This window comes from Sorex fumeus, unplaced genomic scaffold (assembly GCF_029834395.1).
Source record: "Sorex fumeus unplaced genomic scaffold, SorFum_2.1 ptg000098l, whole genome shotgun sequence".
Taxonomy (NCBI): domain Eukaryota; kingdom Metazoa; phylum Chordata; class Mammalia; order Eulipotyphla; family Soricidae; genus Sorex; species Sorex fumeus.
In genome coordinates this window covers 35,400,501-35,418,198 of record NW_026606155.1, presented here as the reverse complement: position 1 = coordinate 35,418,198, position 17,698 = coordinate 35,400,501, and the positions used below count along the sequence as shown (strand labels likewise).

Sequence of the window (17,698 nt, the reverse complement as noted above, 5' to 3'; positions counted from 1 at the left end):
ATAAGTTGATATTTTAAAATTTCAAGAAAATTACTGATCAGTTCCTGATTAGTAATCTCTGTATTAAAGCAGTTGCTCCTGGAGAACAAAAACCTGAAAAAGGACTCATTTTCATTTTTTTGTTTGTTTTGTTTTTGTTTTTGGGCCACACCCAGCTTTGCTCAGGGCTAACTTGTGGCTCTCTGCATTCAAGGATCACTGCTGGTGGTGTGTGGGGGACCACATTGGGTACCAGGGTCCAAATTTGGGTTGGCTACATGCAAGGTTAAAAGTCCTACCCACTGTACTGTTTCTCCAGCTTCACATAATCATTTTCTTGATTCATTTAGTGAATCTGTAAGAATATCACAAAAATGGGGGCAGAGCTAGTACAATGGGTAAGGTTTAAGGTTTTAGGTTAGTATATTTTGCCCATATTAAAGCTCCTTATACAGTGGCATCTTTATTACTGAATTTTTATTTTGATTAATCTCTTGATTGTGTATTTGTGTTGAAGTTTTTAGTAATTCTACATGGATGATGTGCTCTTCTTAGTGCTGGAAAATGTTATAATAACTTTCTGTTGTTTACTATTACACATTAATGTCAATTTTATTAGAATATAATACTTTAGCTATCTACAGTTTAAGGTAAAGGTAAAGGTAAAGGCCCTCCCGTTGATCGTCGATTTGCTCGAGCGGGCCCAGTAACGTCTCCATTGGAGACTTTGTTGTTACTGTGTCTGGCATATCAAATACTCTCGGTAGCTTGCCGGGCTCTCCGAGAGGGGCGGAGGAATCGAACTCGGGTCGGCCATGTTGGCCGCGTGTAAGGCGAACGCCCTACCCGCTGTGCTATCGCTCCAGCCCTATCTACAGTTTAGATATTCATTATTGCCTATCACCTGTGGCTGAGTTTTTACTTTTATGGTTTTTTTTTTATTTTTTTTACTACTTAAGTTGTATTTTATTCACCAAAATTGTGCTTTAGTATTGGTTGCCAGTTTCTAGTTAAATTTTAATCAAGTTAAAATGTTCCTTTTGTTTAGAATTAAATTATTTGTCTTCCATTATTTTCTTTTTATTATCTACTTGAATCTGCATTGTTGTTTGTTGTGTTTATTTTCTTCATCTGCTCACTTTTGGGAACTGGAGATGTGGCTCAATAATAGAGCATGTTCTTTGTATGTTAGAGACATTACAGTCTCCATACTGCATAGTCTTGAGCCCACCAGAAATGGTTCCAGTCGAAAACATAAAACCCAAAAATCCACCCACTGTTTTCTTTTTTTATTATCTATACCAAACCATTTTTTCCTCTTATTTTCTTTTATCCCTTATAGATTGTTTTCTGTAGGGTTTTTTTTTTTAACTCGTTGTTATTCATGCTATTTTATTATTTTTTTTTCTTGGTTTGGGGACCACATCTGGCAGTGCTCAGGGGTTACTCCTGGCTCTGCAATCAGAAATCACTCCGGGTGGTGCTCTTGGACCATATTAGATGCTGGACCTCAGGTAGCCTTGTGCAAAACAACCACCCTACCCACTGTACTTATCTTTCCGGCCCCTCATGCTACTTTAAATAAGAGCTGTTTTTTTTCCCTTTTAATTTTCTTTTTTTGGCTCTTAATATTTTTAATGTTCTTATTTCATGGTTTTTTATGCATTTATTCTTTTACAGTTCAGAAGGTCACAGGTCTAAAATCAGTACCACAACTGTATCAAGGTATCAGTAGTAATGTGTTCTCTCTGTAACCTCAAGGGAAGAATACATTCCTTGCTTTTTTCAGCTCTGGTTGCTAATGACAATTCTTAGATTATAGCCACATCATTCTCATCATTAAGGTTCGCCTCTTCAAATCTATTCTGTCTTCACATCACCTTCTCTTAAGCCTGCCACATCTTTTCCTTTTCTCTTATTAAAACAATTAGTTTTTATTTTTTTGTTTTTTGTTTTTTGGTTTTTTTGATTTTTGGGTCACACCCAGCCGATGCTCAGGGGTTACTCCTGGCTCTGCACTGAGGAATCACTCCTGGCAGTGTTTGGGGACCATATAGGATGCTCGGAATCGAACCCGGGTCGGCCGCGTGCAAGGCAAATGCCCTACCCTCTCTGCTATTGCTCCAGCCCCAAACAATTAGTTTTTAGAGGCCTGAATACCAGATTCAGAATCATCATTCCACAAGATTCTTAATTTAATCACATTTGTTACCCCTTTCCAAATAGGGGTAACATAGGATTGGGGATCTCTGAAGCTCTTGTTCAGCTTAATTTATAACTTGTTAAGCTTTTGTTACTTTGGGCTAAGTTGATCAGTTAGTGGAAAATTTGATAGAGTAAATACTTTGGAGTTGTATGTTGTCACTATCACAAATATTGGTCTTTTTACTAAATGATGTAAATATTTTTACTCTATCTACCCCACCTCTGCCAATTTTGTTCTTAATAGTTGGAGTTTGTGTTTTGCTTTTTCATTAATTTATCCTCCACGTGAGTGACATCATACAGTTGTCTTCATTGTACTTCACTTAGCATAATATCCTTTAGGCCCATGCATGTTGCAAATGGCAGGATTTCATCCTTTTTTATTGCAGAATTGTATTAGTTACATGTGTATGCTACATTCTCTCCAGCCAGCCATCTGATAATGGGCACTGCAGTTCTTTCCAGCATATAGCTATTATGAATAATGCTCTGATGGAAATGAGGGTGATGATGCAAATCTCTCTTCAGAATAGTGCTTTATATACTTTGGTTATAAGAAGTAAGCTAACTATAGTATAGAATATTTCATTTTCGCTTAAGAATTTTTCCAGGCATTTGCCTTGCGCGCAGCCAGCCCGGCCGAGCTGGGTTCGATTCCTCCGCCCCTCTCAGAGAGCCCGGCAAGCTACCGAGAGTATCTCGCCCGCACGGCAAAGCCTGGCAAGCTCCCTGTGACATATTCAATATGCCAAACACAGTAACAACAAGTCTCAAAATGGAGACACTACTGGGCCCGCTCCAGCAAATCAATGAACAACCTACAGTGTGCTGTGTGTGTGACTGTTACAACTTACGTTCCTACCAAAAGTACTTCTCTCCACATCCTCTCCAGCACATTGTATTCGATTTTGGAATAATTGCCATTTTCATAGGCAGGTGATGACATCTCATTGTTGTGATTTACATTTATATTATAATCATAATGAATATCTTTAATGTAACTATTGACCATCTTTGCATCATCTTTGCAGAAATTCTATTCAGATTGATCATTTTTATTCTTTTTCTTGGTTTGTTGTTGATGTATAAACTCTTTATAGTTTTTGGATATTAATCACTGGATATTTGATTTGTAAATATATTCTCCAATTCATTGGGCTGCCTTTTTGGGGTGTTTGGTAGATATTGGTTTAGGGGTCATATTTGGCCACACAGTGTGCAAGGGCCAGCTGGTTATAGAAAGGAACTTTTTGCTTTGTTTTGTAACTTGTAGAGGCCTGGATACCAGGACAGTGCTACAGAATTTATAAGTACTTTGTTACTGTACTTGCCTTGTGTATTGTTTCTATGTTTTGTGTTTTCTTTGACAGCACATATTCTTAAAAGCTTATGTTTTCAGATTTCCATTATTTTATTTACAAATGTACAGGAGAACTTGAAACCTAGTTTTGGTTCTTAGCCTTATAATTATATTTCTCTTTCTTATTATAAAACAGGTTTAGAGAGATTGCTTCTCTCTTTTTGGTTCTGATTAATTCTACAAATTATCAAAATAAAATTTGTATAAATGAATGTTTATTTAAGAAATAAAATTTTCATACCCAAATGGGAGAAAAATTACCCAGAGAAACATTTTTTCCTTCAAATTAAAGTTTTGTTCACCTGCTTGTTTATCATTACATAGATATGCCTTGAATTACAAATATAAAATTTGTGACTCACTCTGTTTCCTAGCTTGGGAAGTTAAAAAGCAGCAAAATTGGGGACCAGAAACCTGCTAGCATAGGGGCTAAGACTCTTGCCTTGCACTTAACCACTCCCAGTTTGATCCCTGGCACTGTATATGGTCCCCTGAGCAACACCAAGTATGGCCCAAACCACTTTTCACCCAAAAAAAGGTAACTGTATTATCCTTTGAATCTAAAGAGTTCTTTTTTTTTTTTTTACCGGAGGTGGATGAAAGAGCAGATAGGCGACACCCAGTGTTCTCAAAGTTTACTCCTCACCCTGTTGTGTTCAGGAGTCATTTCTGGCCATTTTCTGGAAATCATATGCAGTTACTTGCAAGACAAGTGCTTTATCTTTGGTACTATTTCTCACTATCTCTCCAGCTCTAAGTGGGTTCCCCGCCCTTTTTTTTTTTTTTTTTTTTTTGCTAACCCCCAGCTATGCAATACATTGCTTAACATCCTGTCATTCAGTAAATGTGTAGTCCTGAGGTCAACCAGCCATTTGTTTTCATTTTTGGCTAAGTATATTTATATGAAAGCATTAGTGGACAGTGTGGGATATATTAAAGATTTGGTAGTAGTAGAAAGTTTATGTTCCACATCCTGCTACATATAACTTAAGTGCTGCCATGGTTCATGCTCCTATCTAGTGTTCCATTTTTTTTCCTTTGAATTTTCCCCCAGCCTTTGGATTTCTTTTCTTTCTCAGATCTACTATGTATTTCCCTCCACAGTTTTTATAGCCAAAATTTTCTTTGTGCTTACCAAAACCAGCTTCCATTCTCCAAACAGCTGTTTAGCAGTTTTCTTTGAGTAGATCTTTTGATCCTTTTGTGTCTAGTTGGTATTTCTCAGTGAAAGAGGGGTTAACATTAAGAAGACTCGACATCTATTGCTAATTTTTTTTTACATTGTCTACATGTGTCCGTTTTGCTCTATGTATCTAGAGCCTAGAGTTATTCTAATCAGATTGTGTTTTCATAAATAGTGAAAATTTTGTATGGGTTTCTTTTCTTTTTTGCTAAAGGACTCTGCCTGATTATCAATTAAGCCATTTTCCATGCTTTCATGTATCTCAAAGGAATATAGAGAAGAGTGGCTTTTTGTTTTGGTTGTTTTTGTGGTGGGGGTGGAGATGAGTGGATAGATAGGATAATTCTGAGCTTATTAAACCAAATGATCAAGTTCAAGATTTTTTGATATGATTGTATTATCCATTGGCTTAGGCAATGAAACTTTACTGACTTCCTTGCCTTTAGAAGTTATTGATTTAGAAATTGTTTTTTTTTTTTAAAGAAAAAAGTTTGCCAAATTTTCTGATTATATCAGAAGTGAATTGAGTCTTGTGATCGTCATGGTACTTTGTTTTGAAAAGGTCAGCTGATAATGCTAGTGGGGGCTTAACAGGCTCAGTTTAGATTAAGAAATCTTTTTTATTTTTTTTTCGGTCACACCCCGTGATGCACAGGAGTTACTCCTGGTTCATGCACTCAGGAGTTGCTCCTGGCGGTGCTCGAGGGACCATATGGGATGCCGGGGAATCGAACCTAGGTCAGCTGCGTGCAATGCAAATGCCCTACCTGCTGTGCTATTGCTCCAGCCCCTAGATTAGGAGATTTTAACTGAGGTGAATTTTTAGAAAACTAACTTAAATTCATGAACAAGTTAAATCCCCCTACATTTACTATTTAATTTATATAACATTTAATATAATTTGACTAAAATACCATGTAATGGGAAATTAGTTAGCTTAGTATATATAAAAATAATAGCATTTATAAGGGCTGGAGCAATAGCACAGTGGGTAGGTGTTTGCCTTGCACGCAGCTGACTGGGGTTGATTCTCCCGTTCCTCTCGGAGATGAGAGTATCCCACCCGCACGTCAGAGCCTGGAAAGTTCCCCATGGTATATTCGATATGCCAAAAACAGTAACAACAAGTCTCACAGTGGAGACATTACTGGTGCCTGCTCGAGCAAATCGATGAACAACCGTAGGACAGTGCTACATTATTTATAAGTAATTTCTGATTGATACTATATTTACGTATCTACTTGATTATGTACTCATAGTTGACTTTACCAAGACTGTATACAAAGGTAAGATTTTTTTGTTTTTTAAACCACACCTGGCAGTACTCAGGAGTTATTCCTGTCTCAGTGTTTAGGAATGACCCCTGGCAGTGCTCAGGGGACCATATGCTGCCAGCAGGGCAAGAGTCTTACCTTTCTCCACTCCTGAGGTAAGATTTCTGAATTTTCAAAAATAGATTTCCTATTTTCAGAAAGTGAAAGTCCAAGTACAAATTTATTAATTCACCTTTGACTGCATTTTTACACTTAAGAAGTTGAGCTTAAATTTTTACCATAAGGTTGGCTTGGTTTATTACATTTTTACTTTTCTAATATATATTTTCCAAACATTTTGAATTTGTTTTTAGAACCATGCCCCTTTTGTCTTTAAATAATTATATATTTGGTAGTTTTACATATACACCTTGGGCTGGACCAGTAGCACAGCTGGTAGGGCATTTTTCTTGCATGTGGCCAACCCGGGTTCAATTCCTCCGCCCCTCTCAGAGAGCCCAGCAAGCTACCGAGAGTATCCCACCTGCACAGCAGAGCCTGGCAAGCTTCCCGTGGTGTATTGATATGCCAAAAACAGTAACAACAAGTCTCACAATGCAGACGTTACTGGTGCCCGCTCGAGCAAATGGATGAACAATGGGAGGACAGTGCTATAGCGACAGTGCTACATATACACCTGGAAAATGAGTCCTGGATTTTTCTCTAGGAGAATAAAATTCTAGGCCAATACCAGAATCTGTATATGACAAAATCTGGAAACTTAGTTTTCATTTGCTTGGTGCTTAATTTTTACCATTCTATGTAACTACTTTGCATCCATTTTTTCCATTTAAGCCTTGCAGCAACATTCAGTGCTAAGTATTATATGCCCATTATGCAGATCAGGAATGCTAGATGAATATGTGTCTGTTAAGTATAATACTCTTTTCCCCTCTAGCGTAGCTAAAGGAATTAAGATACAGAGATAATGCAGCTTGTTTTTAATCTTCAGCAAAGTTACTTACCCTCACTATGGCTCAATCACGTTCTTCCTATGTAGGCATACCAGCTCATCTTTTTCATAAGATAGACTTATGCCTGGTTTCAACCTTGTCCTGGAAATCTGATGTATTAATCTTTTTTTTTAAATATTCTAAAGATAATTCTTTTGTAACAAACATCATGGGACTGTTTCCTTGATGTGGTTAATGGTGCTTTAAAGTCAGGCAGCTTTGAGTTACAGAGTTCTGATTCCTGTAAACTTACCAGTTGAGTGACTTTAGCCAAGTTCTTTAGGTTCTCTAAGGTTCTATAAATTGGAGATAAGACTGTTACATACTTTAGAGGATTGTTGAGGAGAATAAGTGAGGTGATGCTTGTAAAACACTTATCAGAATGATTTGTAATTATCCAATTACCATTTGATTTTAGTGTCACTGTCATACTTTGTCCAATAAAAACTGCTCAATGGTAATGTGTATTATTGTGGTGTTAAAACTAATCTGGCGTGTACTGTCATAAATAAATAATTTTCATTACCTTCTATTTGTAATTTAATAGGGGCAGAGTTGAAGGCAGGATTTTGTTTAATTATGCTAATTAGCCAGGTCTCTCCTTGTATATTAGTTTGTAATAGGAAAAAGAAGGAGAGTAGGGAGTTTGTTGGCAAGTTCTTTGTTAGTATTTTTTCTTCTACTTGCTCTGAGCTGCTTCTCAGAATTTTTAGTATCTCTAGAGTTGTCTATCCCCTAGACTCAGATCTGCATCTTGATTTACCTAAATATTTATTCCTAATCTATATCTTCTTCACGTCCATAAAATCTAATTTCTGGTTGCTTTTAGTTAATTTGATAATGTGGGGTTCTCTCTGCATTCTTAGGTTACTACTTGAGTAGAAATCAACATAACTCTTAATCTCCTAACTGGTTTGGACTTTTTCCAGGCCAAAATTTTTACCTTCTTTTTATAAGGAAAGATAAGATTAGTTTTCCACAAGACTGTCCCTATACCCTTGTTCCCTTTATTATTTAAACCAAGTGATCATAGGGTATAATATTGATACATGTTATTGCCATTAGAGTAATAGAATAGCAGTAGATTAATTTTATTATATTAATAGTGAACTTTGCTAAACACATATAGTTTCCTGGACAGTTGAAAATCAGTCTAGATCACATATAAGACATGTGAATGACATGTCTTATGACAGCCAGAATATAGAAAATCTAGAAACAACCCGAGTGCCCAAGAACAGATGACTGGTTAAAGAAAATTTTGGTATATCTACAAAATGGAGTATTATGCGGCTGTTAGGAAAGGTCTAGTCATGAAATTTGCTTATAAGTGGATAGTCATAGAGAGTATCATGCTAAGTGAAATGAGTCAGAGAGGGACAGACATAGAAGAACTGCACTCATTTGTGGAATGTAAAATAATATGAGACTGACACCCCAGGACAGTAGATACAAGGGCCAGGAATATTGCCCCATAGTTGGAAGCCTGTCTCATGAGCTGGGGGAGAAGGCAGCTGAAATAGAGAAGGGATCACTAAGTCAGTGATGGTTGGAAGGATCTTTCGGGATGGGAGAAGTATGCTGAAAGAAGGTAAAGGACCAAATGTGATAACCTCTCAGTATCCGTATTGCAAATAATAATGCCCCAAAGTAGAAAGTGTGGGGGAAGTTGCCTGCCATAGAAGCAGGGGGAGGGTTGAAAAGAGGGGGGACAATGGGGACATTGGGGGTAGAAAATGTGCACTGGTGGAGAGATGGGTGATTGATCATAATATGACTGAAACTCAAACATGAAAGCTTTGTGACTATATCTCACGGTGATTCAATAAAACAAAAAAAAGACGTGAATGATACTGAGAGCAGACAGTGTTTGGATAATTATAAATCATTGTGGTAACCAATTTAGTAATTTACTGAATTTATCAAGTACTGAAAGCCTTGTGACAAGGTAGAATTTGAACTGGATTTTTTTTCTTTTTGGGTCACACCCGGCATTGCACAGGGGTTACTCCTGGCTCATGCACTCAGGAATTACTCCTGGCGGTGCTTGGGGGACCATATGGAATGCTGGGAATCAAACCCGGGTTGGACGCCGCGTGCAAGGCAAATGCCCTACCTGCTGTGCTATTGCTCCAGCCCCGAATTTGAACTAGATTTTAAAAGATGGGAGTACTTTTCTTCTGGAAAGAGTAGAGGCACGGTATTGAATCCTGTTAAGAGAGCTGGGTCATAGGCTTAAAAATAAAAACAAAGACTTGAAGAAGTATTTGGATATATTTTGAATTTTTTCAGAGGTTTGAAGTTATAATTTAGAAATTTGGGATTTGAATGTTTGTTAAAATATTTGAGTTGGACCGAAAAAATAGTTTAAAGGGCTGAAAGCATGCTTTGCATGCAGAAATCATGGATTTGGTCCCCAACACATGTTCCCTGGAATACTGAGCCTGAGAATAGTTGAAAGACAATAGTAGTGGTAGTAATAATAATAATAATAGAGTTGGTAGACTTTTCACATGTCTTATGAATGTATTTAGTCTTTTTAAATGCTATATATGTACAACTTACTTTGAGATTACCTAAAAGAGCCATGTGTTTGATATCTCCTTAAATGCTTTGCAAAGCTCATGTAAAACACTTTCAAGTTTCCTTTCTACTGCAAGTTGTATGGTGTGTTGGGTAGTGTAGAGTGTCACTCAGCCACCTTTATTCTTATGCTTTAGGTTTCTTTGCTCATTGTCTGTTCTGAGGTAAAGCTCTTCAGCCTTCTTCTCCCTACCCCAGTTCTTCCTTCTTAATATCCAGGTTCCAAGTCAGCAATAAATGTCTGCTTATCACAAGAGTTGTAAATTTGTAAAGATTTTGTTGTATTCTTAATTTTTAAAAGATTTTTGGATATATTTTGTTTATATGAGAGTTATTAACTTTCCTGTTTCTCTTTCTTTGCAGGTGGAGAGGTACAAGACATAATGGGAGCATTTTTAGACAAGCCAAAGATGGAAAAGCATAATGCCCAGGGGCAGGGTAATGGGTTGCGTTATGGGCTAAGCAGCATGCAAGGCTGGCGAGTTGAAATGGAGGATGCACATACAGCTGTGATCGGTTTGCCAAGTGGACTTGAAACATGGTCGTTCTTTGCTGTATATGATGGGCATGCTGGTTCTCAGGTTGCCAAATACTGCTGTGAGCATTTGTTAGATCACATCACCAATAACCAGGATTTTAAAGGATCTGCAGGAGCTCCTTCTGTGGAAAATGTAAAGAATGGAATCAGAACAGGTTTTCTGGAGATTGATGAACACATGAGAGTTATGTCAGAGAAGAAACATGGTGCAGATAGAAGTGGGTCAACGGCAGTGGGTGTCTTAATTTCTCCTCATCATACTTACTTCATTAATTGTGGAGACTCAAGAGGTTTACTCTGTAGGAACAGGAAAGTTCATTTCTTCACACAAGATCACAAACCAAGTAATCCGCTGGAAAAAGAACGAATTCAGAATGCAGGTGGTTCTGTAATGATTCAGCGTGTAAATGGCTCTCTGGCTGTCTCACGGGCTCTTGGGGACTTTGATTACAAATGTGTTCATGGAAAAGGTCCTACAGAGCAGCTTGTCTCGCCAGAGCCTGAAGTCTATGATATTGAAAGATCTGAAGAAGATGATCAGTTCATTATCCTGGCATGTGATGGTATTTGGGATGTTATGGGAAATGAAGAGCTCTGTGATTTTGTAAGATCCAGACTTGAAGTCACTGATGACCTTGAAAAAGTTTGCAATGAAGTAGTCGACACTTGTTTGTATAAGGTAGCTAAACCTCTTATTTTTTTATTTTTTTTGATGATTTTATTATCCTAATGACTATTCTAGTATTTAATTATAGAACCTGTAGTTCTTAGAAGTAAATTTTTGGCACAATCACAAGACACTTTTACAGTATTTATGAAAATATAGGAACACATTTTAAGAAATGAACTGCCCACGTACCAAATATTCAGGAATTATTTGAATGTTTAGTATTTTAGTAGTCATGGCTACATGAATTTTTTAATATTGCAGACTAAATATTGTAGATTATCAAAGGTAAAAAGATAATCAGTAAAATGATACAGTAGATTAATAAAGGAAAAGTCGGCATAATGAATACTATTTCAGTATTTTACCATATGATATCACTAAATGTATGGAAGTACTTTGAGACTCTGATCAAATAAATATGTAGCACTGTGTGTATGCCTACCTGACCCCCCCCCAAAAAAAGAATAATGATTTGGTATAATATAATAGAATCTGGATATGGAATCAGAAGAATTCTGTATGATACCATAAGTGACTTAAGGTAAGCCATCTAAACTCTGGAAAATTAGTTTCTTTAATAGTTACCAAAAAAAAAAAAGTAAGTGATTCTATTACTCTTTCTCATGGTGGTGTTGGAATGATCAAATGGTTCATGTATAAAGGTAGGTGAACTAGCTCAACCCTTTTTTTTTTTAAATTAATGAGGAAGATGAAGCAAAAAAAAAGTTCAGTCAATTTGAGTGAGATCTACAATCCAAATTTACTTGTATCACTTTTGCACTTTAAAAAATGAATTCTTCAACTTCTCCCAGCAATTGTAAGGTTACAGTTTTTGGGTGGGAGGTGGGGGTCACACCCTTCTGTGCTCAGGGCTCTGAGCTCAGGAATCACTCCTGGCAGTGCTCACAAGACCTTAATGGGTGCTGGGGGATCAAACCTGAGTCAGCTGCATGCAAGACAAGCTGTGCTACCCACTGTACTATCTCTCCTGTCCCTGAAAGAATATACTTTTATAAGGTTAACATTGTCATCAAGAAATGGGGTCAGGTATGTTGCTCAGCAAATGGGATAAGGGCAAGCAGGGACATGAAGAAAACAGGTCAGGAGGATTATTGAAGAGCACTCCACAAGTGTGTTTTCCTTCACTCTGGGGCCATGTTGAATCTGCTGTTAACTGAGGCTTCCTGGTATGGTTGTACTGCTGAGTTATTTGGGACAGGTTATAATGTTAAGAGAATTAGAATTGCAAAAGACTGGGTTGGAGCCACAGTACAACAGGTAGTGCATTTACCTTGCATATGGCCAACTTGGGCTCTATCTCTGGTTCCACAACAAAGCTCCCTGAGCCTGCCAGGAGTGATCCCTGAGCACAGAGCCAGGAATAATTCCTGAGCACTGCTGGGTGTGGCCCCAAAATGGAAAAATGGGCAGGGTGTGTGGGTGAGGGGGGATGTAAAAGACTTGAGGGAAATGCCTGTGAAAAGATAAGCCTTCAGTAGCAGCACTAAGACAAATTCTAAAATTAAAGCTCTTGACCTAGTGTTAGTGTTCTTCCCCTTTTTTTTCCTGGTGGGCACAGTCTCTCTGACCTCTGGTTAGCGTTCTTTCTACAACATTGTTCTGTTTTGTCAGTAATGCTCATTTAACTTTTTTTAAAACAAAAGTTGATTTTCTAATACTTTAATAAGCTATCTGGTTTTTTTTAACATGTAAAAATAGAAAGTCTAAGCTGTTTTTTATAGTTTTATATTTGGTTTATTAACTTAAAATCTTTTCCTGCCCAAGGGCTACTCATGGTGTGGTGCTTGGGATCCTCTCCTTGTAGGTCTCAGGAGACCTTGAGTTGCCAGGGATCAAATACAGGCCTCCCGCATCCAAAGCATGTACTCCAGCCCATTAAACTATCTTCCTGCCCTTTACTTAAATCTTAAGTTCTGGTCATGTTTGGAAGCTAGGTTAATAATCCAACCTAGCTTAGCAACATCCTAGCAACATCCAACACAAATAATTTAATGTAACATCCAGCACATTTTTAAAGTCAATATAAGGGCCAGTAGATAGTACAGAGATAGATAGAGTGCTTGCCGTGCATGTGGTCAACTAGGGTTCCCTGCCACACCAGCTGGTCCCCCAGCCTCTGCTGGGAGTGATCCCTGAGCTCAGAGCTGGAAATAAACCCTGAGCACTGCCAGGTATAGTCCAAAACAAACCCCAAAAGTCACTATAGCAATAACTTAATAGTAGCACTGTAGCACTCTCTTCCCATTCATTGATTTGTTCAAGCGAGCACCAGTAACGTCTCCATTGTGAGACTTGTTACTGTTTCTTGGCATATCAAGTATGTCACGGGTAGCTTGCCAGGCTTTGCTGTGCAGGCGGAATACTCTCTGTAGCTTAATAGTGCATACCATAAATTTCTGAATTTGGAGAATGCTGAACAATGATGTATATGCTTATAGTCTCTTGGCATGCATGAAAATAACATCAGTTTATTAGATTTATTCTACAGCAATTGGCAAGTATGGTTACTGAAACTAAAAGCCATTTTCTTGTCAGATTTATATTTTAGTAATTACGGTTTAAATTTTGCTTTATCTTTTTTGTATTCTGCTCTTTTACCATTTATTCAATACATTACTTGCCATATTTTACAGATTTTCCTCAGATATTGTAGCGCTAGCACAGGAGTAGGGCGTTTGCCTTGTGCGCAGCCGGCCCGGTCGACCCGAGTTCGATTTCTCCGCCCCTCTCGGAGAGCCCGGCAAGCTACCGAGAGTATCTTGCCCACACGGCAAAGCCTGGCAAGCTCCCAGTGGCATATTCAATATGCCAAACACAGTAACAACCAAGTCTCACAATGGAGATGTTACTGGGCCCGCTTGAAAAAATCGATGAACAACGGGAGGATATTGACAGTGACAGTGATTGTTACATTAAATTCTTTAGGTTATTTTAAAAAGAATGATGTATGGTTCTGGGTTAAATAATAGGGTTAAAGCACTTGTCTTGCATTCTGTGCTGATTCTAGTTGAAACTTCAAGCACTACCCATAGGGTCCCCTTGAGCACAGAACTAGGACTAGCTCTGAGTGCTGCCTGGTGTGTTACCAATTCCCCACCTCCCAAATAAATAATGATATTGGGATTGGAGAGATAGTACAGCAGGTAGTAATCTTTCCTAGCTCACACCTGACCATGACTTGATCCCAGGCTTCCCATGTGGTTCCTCACCCTGCCAGGATTAAGCTGTGAGCACATCTGGGTGTGCCTCTCCCCACCACTCCCACTCCTCCCCAAAAAAGTAAATGATATAATGAATAGTTTTTTTCTCATTGGCAGAAAATGCTTTTGTTGTAAACAGTAAGTAATGGGAGAGTATGGGGCAGACAGTGCCAATCAAATATTTTAAATTGCATCAATTTGAATACCTAGGTATCTTTTTAAAAAATCAACATAATGACTGGAAAAATAGCTTTGTCAGTTGAGTTCATACAGAAAAGTTCAGGTTTAATCTCCAGGAGTGCTTTCCCACACCCCAGCACAACGCTGGAAGTAGCTCCAAACACCAACAGATGCAGCCAAAGGTGATGTACTAGGGCGGGAGGCCTGGATTTGAACACCACTTCTGAGACTGATCTGCCCAAACCCAACAGGGAATAGCCCCATCCCCCTATCCCAGCATCTCCAGGTGTGACCTGAAAACCAACCAAACAAAAATCTGTTATGCCTAATAATTATTTCACTATAATAAAGATAAAAGCTGTTTTATGAACTGTATAGTTTTTTATTTCTAATTTCATACTTATAGGGAACAAATCGACTTATAATACTTACAGATTTGCCAAGTAATAATGTAACTGCTTTAAAGCCTGTCCTAAGAAATACCACTAACATTTTCTATTTTGTAAATGAAGATGTATATATAAGTATCACTTCAAGTTAAGTAGGTGAATAGTAAATGTATAGAAATAAGTTGTTCTGTAAAATTTTGAAAAATGCTTGTTAGCAGTGTTATTTAAACTGTGATGTTTCTCTTCCTGTCTTTGGAATGATGGTTTCATTTTTGCACTGTATTTTTCCCCTTTAAAATCAATGCATATTTTCATGGGGTGCAGGATAGGTTTTCAAGTCTTACAGAGCAAAATAAAACCTAAAATATTTTCTCAAACTTTTTTCTTCCCAGGGAAGTCGAGACAACATGAGTGTGATATTGATCTGTTTTCCAAATGCTCCTAAAGTATCACCGGAAGCAGTGAAGAAGGAGGCAGAGTTGGACAAGTACCTGGAAAGCAGAGTAGAAGGTGGATCATTTAACAAAAAATAAGTAGCTTTATTAAAGCCAAACCTCAACACAATCAAACTTTAACATTCTAGCTTTAGTTTTTTACATGCCTTTGACATTTAGTATTTAGTGTGCAAAAGTGTGCAAAAGGGTATTTCTGTAGTAGCTGTTTAGATGTATGTGATTGTCTTATACATTAGAACTAGTGCAGTCCTGTACTTTCTGTTCAGGATATGTTTGTTTAAAAAAGCTAAAAGTGTCTGTATGCTTTAAAATCCTTGATGAATTCATTTCATTAGCTTGAGTAATTTTATGCCAGGAAAACTTGACCTGTGGTTTAATTACAAGAAGATTATTTATGATGGTGATAATTTGAATACCATCTTTCTATGTAAAGAAAGATATATGTGTGTATAAATTTAAAACACTTTTTTGAAAAATATCTTTCAGATCACTGTCTGGTTATTAAGAATTTTCATGTGCCACAACTTTTAAAAATATATTTTAAACTCAAGTCTCTTGCCTTAGCATAAATTTTCTCACCTACCCAACCTAGACATGAATAGAAGCTATACTTGGTTTCTACCTGGCAGGAATGTTAAAGCTGAAAAAGATCAAGAAGTTAGCAATTCAGAAGTATATTTGTCTTAATTTGCAAATTATTTTAAGAAAAATAGATATTTGTAACTTCTGTATAATGCTTTCAGATACTTCACAAAATTTAAGTGATCTTTGCTACAGCTACTATTTGGTTTGAATATTCATCCTCTCCAGAAAATTTGAGCTTACTGAGTATATGCAGTGAGCATGTAGATTACACAGTTTCTTTAAGCAGAGAAACTTGACATGCCTATTTAGTGTTAAAATGTATTTGGGACTCCTAATGTCATTAATATGCACATTAAAGACCTCTAATAACGTGTAAGCACTGTACATTATTGTATTTGCTGTGCTTGCATTATAAAATTAGTATGCACTTTAATTTTACTTTCTCTTTTCTGCTATTTGTTATTTAAATTAGTCTAATATTAGAATCATGATTTGTTTTTATTTTTATTTTTAGTGCTATCTATAGCTGCTATTTTGTTTTTATTACTTTCCCTCACTGGTTAGTGATATCTACATAGGATGTATACGTACTGTTTAATTATTTCAATCTTTGAACATATTACTCAATGTGTCTCCTTCCTATTACCAAAGGACTTGGAATTTTCCTATTTTAATAAATCGTTTCAGTCTGAGTTACAAGTATATAAAACATTTTTAATTCTATCAAGTTATATCACATTGGATCAGACTGTTGGCTAATGGAACAATAGGAAACAAAAGATTCTATATTGGGACAGGCTGATATTTTTAATTTATTGGTACTTAAAAGTTACTTGGGCATAAATGTTTTAATGATTTAAAGAAATAAAGAGTAAGTAGATGAATTTTATTTACTTGGAAGTGGAATCAAATTTTAGAAATGCTATTTTCCTCTTTAATGTGCACTCTTTAAAATAAGTTTTTAAAGCAATTCTAAATAATGACTTTAAGATACATAATCTTATGTTACAATATTGAGTTTTACATTTACTATTATAAAGCAGGAATTGCCTATTGAACAGTTTACATCAATACTCAGTATTTTTGATATGTTGTTGTTAAATGCTTGTTCTATCCAGTTGGAAATTTGTCATAAATTTGATACTTTTTGAGGTAGGTTTGATGAGACTGAAATCACAATAGATATTACATTAATTAAAAATTGCTGCTATATTTAAAAATAGAAAGAATGTAACTATCTGTATTGTGAAATTGTTACATGTCTTAAACAGTAAAAATACTACATTCAGCTTCTTAAACAAGTACCAAATACCTTTTTCTTCTTTTTCTTGTGTAAATACATGCCTACACTAAATTGATGTGATCTACTAAACCACATTTTATTTGCTTTAAATGCTATTTGATTTCACTCAGTACAAAAAGCCTGGCTGTGTAGCTCTGCTCTTTTGTTCTGTGCCCTTCTAATATTTGACTCTCTAGGATTGTGAAAAGCTTATACTTTAAACCATATCACTTAAAGTTGTGGTCCTTCTAAGCCAATTTAATATTACACTTTTGGTTATGTATTAAAATATTTGCTAGTTGCTGCCCAAACTAACTTTGCTACTTTGGAAGTAGAATCTTTTATATTTTATGCAGAGGAGTGAAGAAGAGCAGAATGTGTGTAACGAATGTCTAACAAATTAAAAGACTGCATCCTATAGATGTATTTCTTTATGGCTAGAGAGATAGTACAGAGGGTAAGGCACTTGCGTTGCACATGCTGACCCTGATTCAATCCTTGGCACCTCATCTAGTTCCCTGAGCACAGCCAAGTATGGCCCAAACTGCCTCCAGCATCTCCAAAAGATAGTAATGATAAAGGGTTAGGCACATATGGCTCAAAGGGATGGGACACATGCCTGGTGCGTGCAAGGCCTGAGGCTCATCTCGAGCATATTGTAGCCCTGCCCAGAAGCCTACCAAAGGCAGTATTAACCAGAGTGTACTTGTCTCTCTTCAGCACTGCTCCACTGCCCAGCACTGCCCAGCACTGCAGTGGGTAGCCTCTCTACAAATAAATAAAATTAAGCAAGACTAGTATA

General features: G+C 37.0%; 1 protein-coding gene across 2 annotated transcripts in view; it reads left to right on the top strand.

Moving 5' to 3' along the window:
• Positions 1–17,698, top strand: part of PPM1A (protein phosphatase, Mg2+/Mn2+ dependent 1A) — a 51,048-nt gene that overhangs the window by 24,740 nt on the left and 8,610 nt on the right. For both annotated transcript variants that reach the window (XM_056134196.1, XM_056134197.1), the window contains exons 2-3: positions 9,940–10,793; positions 14,967–15,084. In XM_056134196.1, the coding sequence (XP_055990171.1) occupies positions 9,960–10,793; positions 14,967–15,084 (952 nt within the window). In that variant the 5' untranslated portion in view covers positions 9,940–9,959. The remainder of the gene's footprint in view (positions 1–9,939; positions 10,794–14,966; positions 15,085–17,698) is intronic.